The sequence below is a fragment of the Eschrichtius robustus genome, chromosome 17, assembly GCF_028021215.1.
Source record: "Eschrichtius robustus isolate mEscRob2 chromosome 17, mEscRob2.pri, whole genome shotgun sequence".
NCBI lineage: Eukaryota > Metazoa > Chordata > Mammalia > Artiodactyla > Eschrichtiidae > Eschrichtius > Eschrichtius robustus.
This window is the reverse complement of record NC_090840.1, coordinates 83,867,153-83,883,804: the sequence shown is the minus strand read 5'-3', so window position 1 is coordinate 83,883,804 and position 16,652 is coordinate 83,867,153. Positions and strand designations below refer to the sequence as shown.

Here is a 16,652-nt window from a genome sequence, read left to right as displayed (position 1 = left end):
TGGCTCACTCTTCCTGGTAGTCACTGAGAACAAGATAGGAGGGAGGAATGTAGGAATAAAGAATGTAAGATTTGGGGTAGATTTAATCATTTTTTTCTTTAATCCTGGAAGTAGTATTACTTATAAACATGTGAGAATAATATAAATTATCCACCTGGCATACAGGACTTACAAATAGGTCACATTTGCTAAATGTCTAAAGCAGAACCGATTTATTGACTTCACATTCTGCCAGTTGAATTTGTTTTTTCTTTAATCACTTTTAATGATGATTACAAATTAAGAAATGAATTCTTGGGCTTCCCTGGTGGGTCAGTGGTTGAGAATCCACCTGCCAATGCAGGGGACACGGGTTCGAGCCCTGGTCCGGGAAGATCCCACATGCCACGGAGCAACTAAGCCCGTGTGCCACAACTACTGAGCCTGCGCTCTAGAGCCCGTGCTCCGCAACAAGAGAGGCCACCGCAATGAGAAGCCCGTGCACGGCAACAAAGAGTAGCCCCCTCGCCGCGGCTAGAGAAAGCCTGCGCGCAGCAACGAGGACCCAACGCAGCCAAAAATAAATAAATAAATTTAAAAAAAAAAAAAAAGAAGAAAGAAATGAATTCTTCCAGTTGCTCTTAGATTTGGTCTCAGTTGTTACTGTAGCAGTATGTAGAAGAGTTGATGTCTAGAAACCGTAAACTATATGTAGTCTCTATTTTCTTTGGTTTCTATAATTTTAATATCTGAATGGAGTAATAATGACAGCACAGAAGAAAGAACTTTTAGTTCTTTAGCTTTCAGTTTCTCTGAGGTTAAATTTTGAAAACGATCTCTCTTCAGATGATAATTCAGGAAGTACTGCCCCTCCTTTCCTGGCCCGTCAGCCTAAACCCTTGTGCATAGAGCTACTAAAGGTTTTCCTCTTTCCAGAAAGAGGAAGACAGACAAGACCTGAGTGATTTTTCAGTGTAATTGTTATCCAAGTGAGTAGGTGTTTTCTACAAAAGGGGTTTTCCCCCCCACTAACATGGTGGTGGGTCTTTAAGTTGCTGCATTACTGAAAGGAATTAGTGGAAACATTGGAACTCCTTGACGTTAGTCAGAAGAGAACTCATTTCAATATGCTATTTGTTCTGACTTTATTCTCTTTGGCACATCTTTTACCCTTTTGACATTAATGCATACTGTTTAAATATCTGAGTGAAAAGTTACAAGAGAGAAATTCCTGGGTTGCTTTCACCCTGAACAAATGAAGTAAGTTAGCCCAGTTAATCTCCTCAAAAGTCAGCCTGCCGTTTTGTTTTCTAAAGGAGAACATCCAGACTGTGCTGTGGAGTCAAACTATGAATGAAATCTAAGCTGTGTTCTGGAGGTACCGGTCTTGTTTGGAGAAATCCCGGTAGACAGCGGTGTGGTTTATAACGTGTATCTGGTGCAGTTGAGGGAGAGCTTTGCAGTCAGTACCGCTTGGTGGGTTTGAATCGTGCGAACAGTTGTTTCATGTCTTTCTGTTTTCCACAAGGGCTTTCTCTGTTAGTCTCTTTGCTCTCTGAGGAACAAGTCTGTGTGTTATGACATGTTGGACCATGATGTCACTTTTATTTCCATAAATGACTCAACGTGTGAGCAAAAATTGAGTAATAGTGTTTTAAGAATAATGTCAGCATGGTAGGGGGTTTAGGCAGATCATTTCGCCTTTTCAAATTATATTAAAGGCCAGGGGGTTGAATATTTAACCTCTGTTTCCTTTCCTACAGAAACAGACGACTATGCTGAGATTATCGACGAAGAAGATACCTACACCATGCCCTCGAGTGAGTAGACTTCTGATTTTGTTCTCGTGCAGAGCTGACAGATATTTAACTTCTAAATATCTCGTGTTTAAACGGTTTAGGTATTTATTGTCCTTTTAGAACTACTTTTAAGACCTTACTGAGTTCATAACAGAAATATTCTTTTCAGCCTTTAGAATTCTGTATTGTATGTGCCCACTGCCAGGTCGGAAGCCTGAAACTCAAATATCTATAAGAAGTCAGTTCACTTATGGGGTTTTTGTAATCTTGTTTTCTGGCTCTACGATAATATAACCTTTAATGATTAGAGCATTTCCTCTCTGTAGGAAATCAGTATTTAAAGTTAAATATGTATACTCACACATGTATACAGCTCTTTAAATACACACATTCAATGGATTGCATTTCCCCTTTGAACTTTCATCTTCTTATTGCCCTTGACTAAGCAATTACAAAGAGCCTCCCGCGTCCAGTCCATCCAGCTCCGAGCTGGAGGTGTGGGGAGAGAAGGACTCTTCACTGACCACCCCCACCCCCCCCAGCAGCCTAGCAGTGTCACCCTCTGCTTCTCTCTGCTGTGCAGCTTGCTGGTGACAAGAGTCTGGGAGCCCCAGCCCTTGTGGTGGCGTGTATATAGTCACAGCTCTTGAGTTGGAGACAACCTTGGAATTTCACTCAGGTTAAAAAAAAAAGTTAACCCTACCTCTTAAAGAGGCCCAATTAGGAGTCCACCTCACAGCCTCAGAGGCCTGATAATTCAACATTTGATGTCCTGGTTTCGGTAGAGCTCCATGTATTTGTAAAATAAATGTTTCAGGTGCTTTACCCTGTTGTGTAAATATTTTAAAAGTTGTTCTCAATAGATTTACCATATACGTTGAGGAGAGTTACCAAAATAAAGAGAAACAGCCCAGCCCTCTCAGGCAAACATTATCCTGGGTGGGCCCCTCCTTTCAAGAGCTCCCAGGTTAGTGATTTGAAACAGAGGCAAGAGCTGAAACTTAAATGTGTTTACTTTGAATGGCAGCAGCAATTTGGAAAAACGTTTAAATTTAGGTTTAAAGTTTCAGTTAGCCATTTAGTCATTTGTACATTCCTGCAGAGTATCCAGATTTTTATTCATATATTTTCATAGTTGACTGGTGAATGTCCAACGTGGCTAACTTTTATCCAAACCCCACAAATGTGGGTTATCGTACAGGAATTTATGGGATAGAAATGTAAAGCATTGTATATCACATTGAGTTAGCTTGAGGATATTACTTGCGTTGTTACTTGTGTTTGGTCCTCTTTTTTGACCCGTGTTGGTAGTCAAAATATTTAATAAAGTAAATATTGAAACGTACTCTCCGAGTTTGTTGTTGTTAACCTGATTGCTATTAGTTATTTCTAAGCAAGGTCTTCAATTCTTTTCTCTCTTAATTGCAATACAGAAAGCTATGGAATAGATGAAGGTAACAGGATTCCTTTAAAATAACTGCATTTGCTTGCAATTGCAACCCATGGAATGATAACGGGATGTTTCAGTTTTCAGTTAACTTTTATTTTTAAATTTTTTTCATTGGTTTACTCATGCTGTTAAATCAATGGAACTGCTAGCTAAAGTGATTTTAAAGAGGAAAATAACCATCTAAAATTTGGGTTGAATTTTCTGTATGATTTATAATTTGACAAATTAGAAGAAATCAAAATACCACGTAGTTAATTGGATTAGAATCATCCACTAGGTTCCTAGTGGGTATTTTCTTTCCATGTGTCTCAACAGCCTGCTAAATAATTGGTTTTGTATAAATCATAACAATTTAATACGTTAATTTGAGGCGCATGCTCTCAAAAATATAAAATACTCGTAAATTATTATGTGATACGTTCAACCTTGATTCCAAGTCATCTGATTATGAAATCAGTTTTTAGAAGCTCCCTCTTTAAACTCTTTTAGCTCCGTGAATAATATAGATAGGATTATAAAAAAGTGGAAAACTCTTAAACTTATAAAGCTACTCAATGAGACAATTTTTTGTTCCCTCCATATTTACAGACTTTAGTTACTTGTAAAATAATTGCTTTAAATAACTGTTTTTTAGCCTTCATATATTAATACCTGAACTAATGGCTCATATTAATTAAACATACATAAACTTGGAGCAATTATTTAGAAAACTATCAAATAGATAATCAGCTAAATCAGACATTCAAAAATATGAAAAAAATCTACCTTGTATAAAACTCCTCATTTTGGTAATTCAAGCAGTGCTGTAACAGTTACATAAATTCCCTTAAAAATACTGTTTAAGAGAATTCCACTCTGTTTAAAGCATTTTCATAGAATGATGTGCCACCAATGAAGTTTTTACTCATGGATGATGATGAAATGAAGTGTGTCCAGTGTTTTCTACACTGGGGATGTTGCACTGAAGTATCTTCTGCTGTGTGGATCATGTTTTGCAGCCAGGGACTATGAGATTCAGAGAGAAAGAATAGAACTCGGACGGTGCATTGGAGAGGGCCAGTTTGGAGACGTGCACCAAGGCGCTTACACAAGCCCGGTGAGTCCTGTCAGACCGCCAGCAGCCCGAGCCGTCCCTGCTTACGTGTAGACTGCTCCTGTTTGTCTTCATGGCTCCTTAGCTCTTCCGGGTATTTGCAGTTGGCCTTCATAAAGCTTGTCATATATGTCAGCTCACTTGCTATATCCAGAAACCAAAAACTGGCAAAATTACCTCCTGAGAGCTGGGTCTTTTATTCATTTTAGTCTTTCATCCAGCCTCTGTCCTCAATGGATTCCATAGATGATTGTTCCCTCGGGTGCAATGGACAAAGAGATAACAAATAGATGCAAAGTCAACAGCAGTTAGCCAGCATTCCCAATTACCTGCATTTTCAAGAAAAGAACATTGATTTGTCCCAAGTTGCCCTCCAGAAGAGATCAGTGAATTTTTAAAATGATTTATTTAAGAATCATCTCATTGAGATATAGTTCGCATACTATGAAATTCACTCTGTTAAAGTGCACAATTCAGTGGTTCTTTAGTATATTCACAGAGTTGTACGGCCACCACCACAGTCAATTTTGGAACATTTTCTTTACCTCAAAAGAAACCCCATACCTTGGCGAGGATGTGGAGAAGAGGGAAGCCTTGTACACTGATGGTAGGAATGTAAGTTGGTGCAGCCACTGTGGAAAACAGTATGGAGGTTCCTCAAAAAACTAAAAATAGAACTACCGTATGACCCAGCAGTTCCACTCCCGGGTATGTATCCAAAGAAAACAAAAACACTAATTTGAAAAGATACGCGCACCCCAGTGTTCATAGTAGCATTACTTACAATAGCCAAGACGTGGAAGCATCCTAAGTGTCCGTCAACAGATGAATGGATAAAGAAGATATGGCATGTGTATGTATACAATGGAATATTACCCAGCCATGATAAAGAATGAAATTTTGCCATTTGCAACACCATGGATGGACCTGGAGGGTACTATGCTTAGTGAAATAAGTCAAACAGAGAAAGACAAATACTGTTACGTTATCGCTTATATGTGGAATCTAAAAAAATAAAAGAAATGAACCAATGTAACATAACAGAAACAGACTCGTAGACACAGAGAACAAACTAGTGGTTACCAGTGGGGAAAGCGGATGGGGGGAGGGGCACAATAGGTACGGGATTAAGAGGTGCAAACTACTATGTATCAAATAAATAAGCAACAAGAGTATATTGTACAGCACAGGGAAGATAGTCAATATTATATGATAACCTTTTTTATAATAACTTTAAATGGAATATAATCTATAAAAATTTTGAATCACTATGTTGTACACCTTAAACCGATATAATATTATAAATCAACTATACTTCACTTTGAAAGAAAGAAAAGACAAAAGAAGCCCCATACCCGTTAGCAGTCACTTCCCATTCCACCCTCTCCCCAGCCCTTGCCAATCACCAGTTTGCTTTCTCTTTCTCTAGAGTTGCCTGTTCTGGACATTTCATATAAGTGAAATCATACAGTGTGTGGCCTTGTGTGATTGGTTTCTTTCCATTAGCATAATGTGGTCAGGTTCATCCACGTGGGTAGCCTGTGTCAGTACTTCATTTCTTTTTATGGCCAAATGACATCCCATTGTATGGATAGACCACTTTTTGTTTCCCCAGTCGTCAGTTGATGGTCATTTGGGTTATTACCACTTTTTGGCTGTTACGCACAGTGCTGCTGTGAACACTCGTGTACAAGTTTTTGTGTGAACATAGTTTTCGCTTCTCTTGAGTATGTGTGCCTAGGAGTGGAATTGCTGGGTCATCTAGCAACTGTTTAACTTTCTGCCAACCTGCTAAGCTTTTTTCCAAAGAAACTGCCCCAGTTTCAGTTCCTAGCAGCAATGTGTAAGGTTGCCCATTTCTCCACACCCCAACCAACGCTTGCTGTTGTATGTCTTTTTTTATTAGATCAGTAATTTTTAAATGACAGTTTAAAATAACAGTACGTACTTGTTCAAGAAACTATTTTTAACTAGAATAATCACAGTGAACAGAGATGGCTTTAGTAGGGATATAATAGCACAGATGATTGACCTTTTGTGACCCCCTGATCTGGAAACTGCAAATGGCATTTTTTCCCCCTGTGTCTCCTTATCTATCAATTTTCCATATCCTTTACACATGCACTAGGGATACACTGATCATTACTTTTATAACCAGAGGACTGTAAAAGTCTTTCCTTAGAGGAAAATAGATAACTGTTGTTAGAGATTCTGTTTTTTAAAGTTCAGTTTTGAAAGTCTTTACCCTTATTCTTATATAAAACTATATCATTTATTATATATTTTTATCCATTATCGCCTTTTCCAATGTTTTGTTTTTTTTTTTTTTTTTTTTTTTACACTATATCTGTATTGTTTATCTTCTTAATTCTCTTAACTCTGCTCTTGAGGCAAAATGCATTAGAAAGAGCCCTGGATCTAAATTTGATCAAAAGACCTAAATCTTAGACCTGGATCTACCTCACTGTGAGATGTAAGGGAGGTGAGGCTTCTTGATCTAAATTATTGGACTTGAACCCAGTGGTCTCTGAGCTTCCTTACATCTCTAAAAGTCTTAATAAGCAAGCATTCTGAAGTTCCCGGAGTACAGGGACTTACCGGGATCACACAGCTAACAGCAGGGCTGATAGACTTTATTTCATTCACTTTTAAGTAATTCATTTTAGTTGTAAAAATACAAGAGAACAATTTTTTAAAATATCCGTAGTGTTTACTAAGTATTTGTTGAATGAATCCCAGCCTCCAGGAAAATATCAGCGTTCACTTTTTTTGTTGAATGTCTTTCTGATACACATCGTGTGTGAATGCTTGTCTATTTTGTTTTTCATGTGGGAGTCTCATCTTACAGCCAGTTCGTTTCTCTAGGTTTCCGTTAAAAATCCTTTCCCCAGATGGTGCTCTTTAGTGTTCTTTAAGATGTAATAACATTTTATCAGGGATTCTTAATAATTGGTCAAGTGTAACTCAGCATAGATTTCATGGGCAAGAACCCAGCACTGGTTACGTTACTTGAGATTCAGTGAATTCTTTTAGCGGTTATTTGTCAATCGTCCCCCAAGTGGCAGCTCGGTGGTGGGGACATTGTAATGAACAAAACGGTCAGGGTTCCTGCTCTCACAGACCTTAAATTCTATCTGAGGCACAAGGGGACAGGCAAAAGCAAACACGCTGAGTATCAAGTGGGGAATCTGTGCTCCGAGAAAAACAAAGCCTGGGCTTGGGGAGGTCAGGGCCCTCTTCCCGTGAGACGCTGACACGTGAGCAGAGACCTGAGCAAGGAGGGACAGTCCCTGAGCTGCCCGTGGGGAGTGTGCCAGGCAGGGCGGCGAACCAGTGCAGGGACCCCAGGTGGAGCCGAGCGGGGGAGGAGGAGGAGTACGAGGAGGAGGAGAAGCGAGCAGAGGGGAACTGGGCCGGGTGCAGGGGCGGCACATGGGGCGGCAGGGCAGCCTCTCATTCTGAGAGTCATGGGCATGAGGCGTATCTGAAGGCTCCCAGCACACACTCCTTTTTCTTTCTTAGGCCCGGTTATCAGGTTTATTTTTATTATTTGAGCATCGCTGATCATTTGCACATTCTCGCATCATTATTATCCTAGTCTTAAAAACCATGCTTTAAATCTGTTTTCTCTTAATTCATCCCAGAGCAGTCCTTCTCTAGACTCACTTGTTAAGATCTTCTGAGTGTCTGCTAGCTGTTACTAACTCCCAGCCTCATCACCTACCCCTCACCTCGGCCTCGTGGACACCAGGGTGGCATTTTCATTCAACATTGAGGAACTGCTCTGTCCCCCTAAACTCTGCTTGTGTTTTAAAGAAGGTAATGAAAATCGTGTCGTGAGCAGTTACCTAGATGTGTTTGGATCTGCCCCCTTTTAAAGGCTTTTAGAAAACCCTCTGCTCAGTTCTGGTCTTGCTTGTTGTGGACTGACTTCTTCTCCAGCATCAGGTCTCTGTGACCAGCCGCTCTGACAGCTCGGCACCCCCCAGGCCTCTGCAGCCTGGGGCCACTAGTCACCAGGCCTAGTCCATGGACTGATGGCCGAGCCACCTGGTCTGCTCACGTACACCCCTTTGTAGACCTGCTGCCCGTGGAATCTCAGGCTTAGCATCCACTTGAAACTATGCATTTTTAGAGAGCAGTGTTTTCCTTGCGCTTCTTTACTATCTTAATAAAGCACCATGTTCAATATTTGAGTTGAATTGACAGGATTGATGATGATTTATGGTCTTACAGAAGTTTCTGTTGTTACTCAGATCTCCTGTAAAATGGGCATTTTGTGTCATTTCTAAAGTATACCAATCAGCCTTAGGTTCACATAGAGGTAGAATTCATGGTGCTGGTCCTAGCAGTTTGCTGTCTAGTTACAGAGGACAAAGACTAAGTCATTCAGAGCAGAGTGGTTTCACTGAGGTGCCCTGTGTTGCTAGTGACTCTCAGAAGGCCCCAAACTCAGACGTTTAACAGATGCGCCTCTGTGCCAGCAAGCTGCCGTCCCACCGACACCTCAAGCCTGTCTTGTCCAGAGCTGGGCTTCTGATCTCCCCCTTCTCTCACCAGAAACCCGAACTCGCCCTCCCCGACACCCAGCCCGCTGTCTTCCTGCCCACCCCCCCCCCCCCCCCCCCCCGCCTCCGTGGCGCCTTTCCTCACCTCCCCTTCCGGGGGCCTCTCACTTAGGGTGGAAGCCACAGGGTCCGACCCCTCCCTCTGCCCTGGCCGGCATCCCCTCCCCTCCCCTCCAGCAGTTCTTTGTTCTCATCCCCTCTCTTCTCCTCTCCTCTCGGGGAGGTTACCTTCTAACCCGCTCCAGTCCGCGATGGATGTCTCGTTCACCGTGTTTGTCTGTATCCTCCTCTGGGACGTCAGCTGGAGTAGCACAGGGGTCGCCGGCCCTTGTTCACTGGTGCAGCCTAAGCCCCTACAGGAGTGCCGGGCGCTACGGAGAGGAAATGTCTGTGGAACAGACGAATCGCCTGCAGCGTTTTACGTGCATGTCTGTTTTCTGGGGGTTTTCTACAGAGGATTTTAACTGTTCCTCTCACTCTTGAGATTGTACAATTCTGGTTCTGTCTGATCCAGAATCCAGAGTTGCAGAATAAACAGCCTGTCCTCAACATGCCCATTGATTAACATAGAGACCCTCTTGTTGCATGTGTCCCCGTCACAGGAGAATCCAGCTTTGGCGGTTGCAATTAAAACATGTAAAAACTGTACTTCGGACAGCGTGAGAGAGAAATTCCTTCAAGAAGCCTGTAAGTTTCTAGAAATGTATGTGGAACTCCATTTGACTTTCCGTGAAATCCAAACTGTCTCTGAAGATGTGAGAAAAATAATGTTTTGACTTTTAGTGAGACAACTACATTTATTACCTTGCCATGCAATTAGTATCTGTATTTGTAGAGGCACGTGTCTACAGAGCTTCCCAGGTCAGCCGTCATGTTTGGGATGTAAAGGCAGATCGATTTCCTGTCCCTTCATCCTCTGGTACCTTGTGCCATAGCCATCTTCACCCTGGCATTGGGCAGATATAGAGATGCCAGCAGGCCCTGGAGTTGGGGGTGAGCGGGACAGACACAGTCCCTGCGGGACGGAGCCCACGGATGAGTGAGGGAGAGGAAACCCTGCCCGTCCCGAGGGGGCTGCTGTGGAGAGTTGTGTGTGATGGGTCCTCTCTCCTGAAGGCAGACCCGCGGAGAGCCAGGATCTGGTCCTGCCCGTTTGCACGCATCAGGCTCTTTCCCACCTGCCCTCAAGCTGGGTCGTCTTCCTGCTTCCGTTCGGCTTGTCCCTTCTGACCACGTACTTAAATAGTGTCTCCTTAGGAGGCTTTGTCACAGGACCCTGCTCTTTCCCTTCCTAACTATCCATAATTAAATATACATTGTCTAGGGACTTCCCTGGAGGTCCAGTGGGTAAGACTCTGCGCTCCCAATGCAGGGGACCCGGATTCCATCCCTGATCCGGGAACTAGATCCCACATGCATGCCGCAACTAAGAGTCCGCATGCCGCCATTTAAAAAAAAAAAAAAAAAAAAAAGATCCTGCATCATGCCACAACAAAGATCCCACATGCTGCAGCTAAGACCGGGTGCAGCCAAAATAAACAAACAAATAAATAAATACACACACACACACACACACACACACACACACATTGTTTAAGTTACTCTTGTCTCTGTCTCCCTCTAGACTTTAAGCCCCAGTGGGGCAAGGAACATGTCTGTTCTGCTCACCGCTCAGACCCAGAGACAGCATAGGGCTTAACTCATAGAAGGCACTCAGTAGCCACTGGTCGTGTGAATGAGTCTTGGTGTCCTTCATCACATGTACATTGAATTTCAAAAACATTTATCACCCAGTAGTCCAATGAGTAACAAGTCATGGAGTGAGTCATATTGTAACTTCATCAGTTAAGTCGAAGCAAATCCTAATCGTATTCCTGGATCTTTGACTTCAGTACAAGACAAGGCCTGGTGATGACCTCTGTCTCAACTAGTTTATTTCTTCAGGGCATCTAGGCCAAGAAAACACAGAATATACATCAGCCATCATTACCTAACAGCCTGTCTGCCTTACCTTTGGTGGTAAAGTGTATTATGTATTTTCAAAAATGCACATTTTTAAAATTGCTTCTCTTTCTCTAAAATTTTTATCAACAGTTATTGTATCGTGATTTTTGTAGGGCTTTGGAATCACCATTACAGAAATAAACTTTAGAGTTTCATAGGAGTAGTCAGTTCAAACTAACCTTGTTCTCTTTTTGAAAGGCTGTTATTTCAGATAACATGATGGACATAGTTATACCTAAAATCCTGTAGGGCTTTGACAGGCTCTATACGTAAGAGGGGAAGTAAACTTTTTCTATAAAGGACCATATAGTAAATATCTTAGGCTCTGCAGGCCAGATGGTCTCTTGTCACAGCTGCTCAGCTCTGCCATCGGGGTGTGAAAGAGCCACAGACAGCACATAAAGGGCTGAGCAAGACTGTGTCCCAGTGAAATTTAGTTTGTGAAAGCAAACAGCCGCCCCTGGCCTGAGCTCCTTGCCCTGGGTGAATGAATAACAGGTCAAACTACTACACCTATTGGGTTTTATTTCAGCAGGGATAGAGTTTCCTAGTGACCACAAGATTCTCCTCTTAGCCCTGCACTGTGTAGTATTTTTAATAATTACTTCTGTAAAGGGTAACATAAAACCAAAAATGATGGTAAGTCGATTGAAAATGAGTGAATATACTGGGTTCCTGAATGTTTATCCAAAAATATCACATTATACTTAAGTGATGAACTGAATTGACGATGAAATTCAGTGATACATTTTGGATTTTGTGCCAGGTGTTTATGTGGGGGGGGGGCGGTTTGCTTGTTTGTTTGTTTGTTTTTAACTACCAGGTCCTGTTTTTGGAATATGTAGGCAAAATTGAGGGGGAGAAAATACCTTAAGGGTTTGAGTTCTCTCAAGTGAGTGTGGGGTGACTTTGCAAGAAGCCAGTGTAATCCTTGGGTGCGTTGGTAGGATATACAGTCCTCCATGTCCACAAGTTCTGCATCTGCAGATTCAACCAACTTCGGATTGAAACTATGTGGAAAAAAAATTCCAGAAAGTTCCAAAAAGCCAAAGCTTGAATTTGCTGCGCTCTGGTATCTATTTACATAGCGTTTACATTGTATGAGGTATTACAAGTAACCTAGAGATGATTTAAAGTATAAAGAGGATGTGCGTAGGTTACGTGCAAATACTCTGCCATTTTTCAGAAGGACTTGAGCATCCGCAGATTTTGGTTTCCCCCTGGGGGTTCTGGAACCAACCCCCTGTGGATACTGAGGGACGGCTGTAGGGTGTCTAGAGTGAACACAGTGAGAGGCCTGTCTCCGCAGACGTACCCAGTGCTGAGTTGCTCCACACCGGGCTCCACGCTCAAATGGATACTAAAAGATATTTGCTCCTGCTGTGATTCTCATGTCCTTGCTTGGCATCATAAAAGTCAACCCTGTATTGGTCCCCAAAATTTAAAAAAAATGTTTTCATTTCAATAGTCTGTGAAGTCCAGGTACTTTGGGGACCACTGCAGTAGGTCACATGTAAAGTCACGTCCCGTTTTGAGGTTCTGGAGTTCTGTGAAGGTTGTCCTGTTCTCACTAATCCTAGTGAGTGTACTATGCAGGTGACCTCCTTAGCCCTGATACTAGATATTAGAAGGGTATACACACTTAAAAATACGCAGCCACACATAGGTACGTGCGTATATGTGCAGGGCCCTCTTGGTCATCTTGGGCTCAGTGAGGCAGTCAAACTCACGTGACGGCCACAGGCCATATCTGGCATCAGACTTGCTTTGAGGGGAGTACAGGACTGGAAACAGCAGGCCAGCATTTCTCCTGTAGCGAAGTCCTCACAGCAGTCCGGGAACTCGTTTGCTTAGCCCTGATAGTGATCTGGTACTGTGAGGGGATGAGGCCGCAGTGGTGGACTCGGGAGCCACCCGGGTCCGAAGTAGAAGTCCTCACAGACCCGTCACTGTGGGCTCTGGGGCTCTGCAGGGGACACCCAGCCACACCCACGCTCAGGGGAGCTCCTGCTACCCCGTCAGCAACTTAACCAATCAGGGGTGGTTTTTACCATGAAGGGTATTGCTTAGAAAACGAATCACACGTTCCAACTTCATGAGATTTCCAGAGGAAAACCTAGAAAGTTAGCCCCAGGTCAGATTTGTCCGTGGAAAATAAGAGGAGGTTTTCTGAACCCTTAACCCTCACAGTATGTCCCCCTGTAAAGCTGCTCACAAGTTCACTGCAGTGGCATCTTGTGCCTCACGTGGTCTGCTTTTTTTGTGCCATTTTATGGCGACTTGTGAGCTGACCTGACCGGTGGAATTGAATTCCCAGTTTCCACATCATTAGCCTTGAGGTTTTTTTTAATTCTTATTTTTTGGCTGTGCCACACAGCTTGTGGGATCTTAGTTCCCCGACCAGGGATTGAACCTGGGCCCTGGCAGTGAAAGTGCCGAGTCCTAACCGCTGGGCCACCAAGGAGTTCCCCATTAAAATGCCTTGAGTCTTATTTGAACTAGTCTTCAGGAAACTGAAATATTTTCAGAAGACTGACCGTGGACCACTGTTTTCCCCCAGTAACGATGCGCCAGTTTGACCACCCTCACATTGTGAAGCTGATCGGAGTCATCACAGAGAACCCCGTCTGGATCATCATGGAGCTGTGCACGCTCGGAGAGGTACCTGCCCCACCTCCGCCTCCCGCCCGCTCCGCCTGCCCCCTCGGGGAAGTGTGCGGCATACACCCTAGTGCATCTGAGCTGAGCGTCTTCATCAGTGAGTTCCCAAGTAATCCCCTAACTCAGTGCTGGCAGCAGTGTCTTCCCATCAAAGGATTTGTCAGGACTGGAAGCAACAGGTGACCAAGCGGTTCTTTGTTCCCTCTCTGTGGCTGTCATCTGAAGAACAAGCCCAGGGATCTGAGAGTGAAAGAAGCAACGTTGGTGGAGTTTGGGTAAATTAAGGCTGAATTTACGTAAATTAGAACAGTTGCTTCATCTTTTTGGGCATTCACTTTTCAGTGTCTTTCAGACCAACTCATGTTAGTCACAGTTTCTTTTTAAAACGTGAGTAACAGACTGTGGGCAGATGTCCTTATTTGACTCCCTCTGGAACACAGAAGCTCTTTAGTTGGTGTATCACCACCGCCTGGACGCTGGTCCCACCCGGGCCTGCTGAGCCACAGGAGGGCGGGCAGTCCTGGGCGCCACCCTCAGTCTGTGTCCCCAGGCGGCTCTGTGGGCCCCTGCTTGGGGCAAACACGGCGATGTCATTTCCAGATGTCTACACATGACTCTGTGGCACTGAAACCTAGTAGTTTAACCTTCTGACACATCATACACGTTACTTCTTCTTTGAAGGACACCAAACAGTCTTGCTTTTAATGAAAATTGGGGTTTTCTGTTATCAGGAACCCGAGGGTGCTTTGGGCCCGTCATCCTCTTCGTGACGGCATCAGCCCTGCCTTCCGAGGACAGGCCACTGCCTGGCGCCTCCCACTGCTCTCCTCTTCAGCTTGGGTAACAGAGTTGGCGAGTGAAATATCTGAGGGCCTCTCCGGTGTCTTTCCTTCCTCTACCATGCCTTGCCAAATAAAATGGAGTGTTTACGGATTTTTTTGGTTCACATTATTTTTCTGCTTTTGTTTTTGGAGAATTTGCTAATTCTTCTGGCTTAAATCATCAATATTTCTCCTTTGTGTAGGAGATTTTGTAGGATTGGAGTGTTAAATTCATCTGCCTTCTTTGCTATATTATTAGCATTTAGCTGAATTAGTCACGATAGCGGTAGTAAGGACCAGAAGGCCTAGTGCGTAAATACCCAACACGGGACCATTTTATCCTTCTTCACCCAGAACTTCCTGGGGGCAGAGGCAGAACCTCTTGCCTCCCCTTCCTTTTCATCCCCTTGTGCTCAGGTCTGCCTGGGGCATGGGGAGGTCTGAGGGAGGTGGACTGACCATGGCTGTGGAGGAGGCTTGCTTGAACGGTAACTGGAGCTTTTTGTTCCCCAGCTCTCATTATCTGGCAGTATTTTATACTGTGCCTTTATTCATTCCCTGGAAGCATCTTTCTGTGTTTTTTCAGAAATGTGTCTAGAATCATGAAGATTCCAATTTTGCAACTGGATCTCAAGTAAAGAATGATTAACCATAATTTCTGAGCTGATATGTTTCTTTCATTATGCTTTTTTTATTAGGGTAGAATTGAAGCCATTCTCATAAAAATGCATTTGGAAATGATCAGCATTGTTTTTGAATATAGCTCTTCTGCTGTTGATTTTTAGTCTCTGACACTAATTCTTTCTCTTTTTTCTTTTTTGGTCACTGTTCAAAAAGCTGAGGTCATTTCTGCAAGTAAGGAAATACAGTTTGGATCTAGCATCTCTGATCCTCTATGCCTATCAGCTTAGCACAGCCCTTGCGTACCTAGAGAGCAAAAGATTTGTGCACAGGTGAGACCCGGGCGTGAAGCTGGTGAGCTGCCTCTGAGCAGCAAGGAGGTGGGGAGAGGTTCTCACTGTGCCCTGAGACCTTTCGTTCCCCCAACTCTCATACACGGACGGCACTAAATGTCCTGCTGTGCGTATCCCAGCCGAGTGTGGTGCCCTGGCGTGGGAACACATGGATTTGAGGGGGTTTTCCTCACATGGAGTATGAAACAGGTCCATTATTCCTTCCACAAATACTACTGACAGCCTCTACGTGGCACTATGGACCTAAAACGGATATTGTCCTGGGACTTTCCAGGACACCATAGCGCCAGGAGTGACATCTGTTGGCCTTCTGCAGAATTTCTGTTCATAATCTGGGTCTCTTACTTGAATACAAGTTAAAGCCCTTACAACTTATTTGCCTTGTATTGTGTTAGAGTTTTGTCATCCGGCACTGAAACGGACTGCATCAGCAAAATCGTTTACAAGTGTTCCAAAGATCATTTGACTTTTATTAATGAGGTTTTTTAGTAACAGTGGAGTTACACACCCTGGTCGTGTATACTGTCTATTAGTTAATGCAGCCGGCAATATGATTGCATGAAAACTAATAAGTGGTTTCATTATTTGAGAATATTCTTCACCATCATTCAAAATAGCAATCACCATATTAATGAGTAAATATCTGCCAAAAGGAATATATTTGAAGTAAAATAATAAAAGTATTTCTTTTTCAGGGTATAATAAAGCTCCTGTTTGTACTGTATATAAGCTGTCTTTCAAAGTACCTGTATGTCTTTATATAACTTAGATGAGTTTGTGGGGTTTTTCCCTTGTATTAAAATGTATTGTCCCAAATTCTTCCTTATCAGGGACATTGCTGCTCGGAACGTTCTGGTGTCCTCAAACGATTGTGTAAAATTAGGAGACTTTGGATTATCCCGATATATGGAAGACAGTACTTACTACAAAGGTAAGAAATCAGAGCAATAAATAAGAAACAGGCTCAGGATCTTCAATGATTTCTAATTCTGAAAAAGGTACATTCTGACATGCTCAGCTGATTTTTGACAGTGGTGTACAGTCAGGTCCGTGGAGGAAAGACAGCCTTCTCAACAAAGGTGCTGGAGCAGTTGGTCATCCCTGGCCAAGAAACGACCCTCAACCTAAACTTACTCGCCATTAACTCAAGTGGATCATAGACTTAAATATAAGACATAAAACTACAAGACTTTTAGGAAAAAACATAGGAGTAAAGTTTTCGGATCTAGGGCCAGGCAAAAGAGTCCTTAGGCTTGACACCAAAAACATACATAAAAGGGAAAAATTGATAGCTTCTTCCTCA

The 16,652-nt window shown here is 43.0% G+C and overlaps 1 protein-coding gene across 11 annotated transcripts in view; it reads left to right on the top strand.

The window, feature by feature from the left end:
• The window catches only part of PTK2 (protein tyrosine kinase 2), a 255,666-nt gene that overhangs the window by 180,585 nt on the left and 58,429 nt on the right, over window positions 1-16,652 (top strand). For all 11 annotated transcript variants that reach the window (XM_068525379.1, XM_068525378.1, XM_068525376.1 and 8 more), the window contains 6 exons: window positions 1,743-1,799; window positions 4,227-4,324; window positions 9,492-9,576; window positions 13,454-13,554; window positions 15,213-15,328; window positions 16,180-16,280. In XM_068525379.1, coding sequence (XP_068381480.1) covers window positions 1,743-1,799; window positions 4,227-4,324; window positions 9,492-9,576; window positions 13,454-13,554; window positions 15,213-15,328; window positions 16,180-16,280 — 558 coding nt within the window. The remainder of the gene's footprint in view (window positions 1-1,742; window positions 1,800-4,226; window positions 4,325-9,491; window positions 9,577-13,453; window positions 13,555-15,212; window positions 15,329-16,179; window positions 16,281-16,652) is intronic.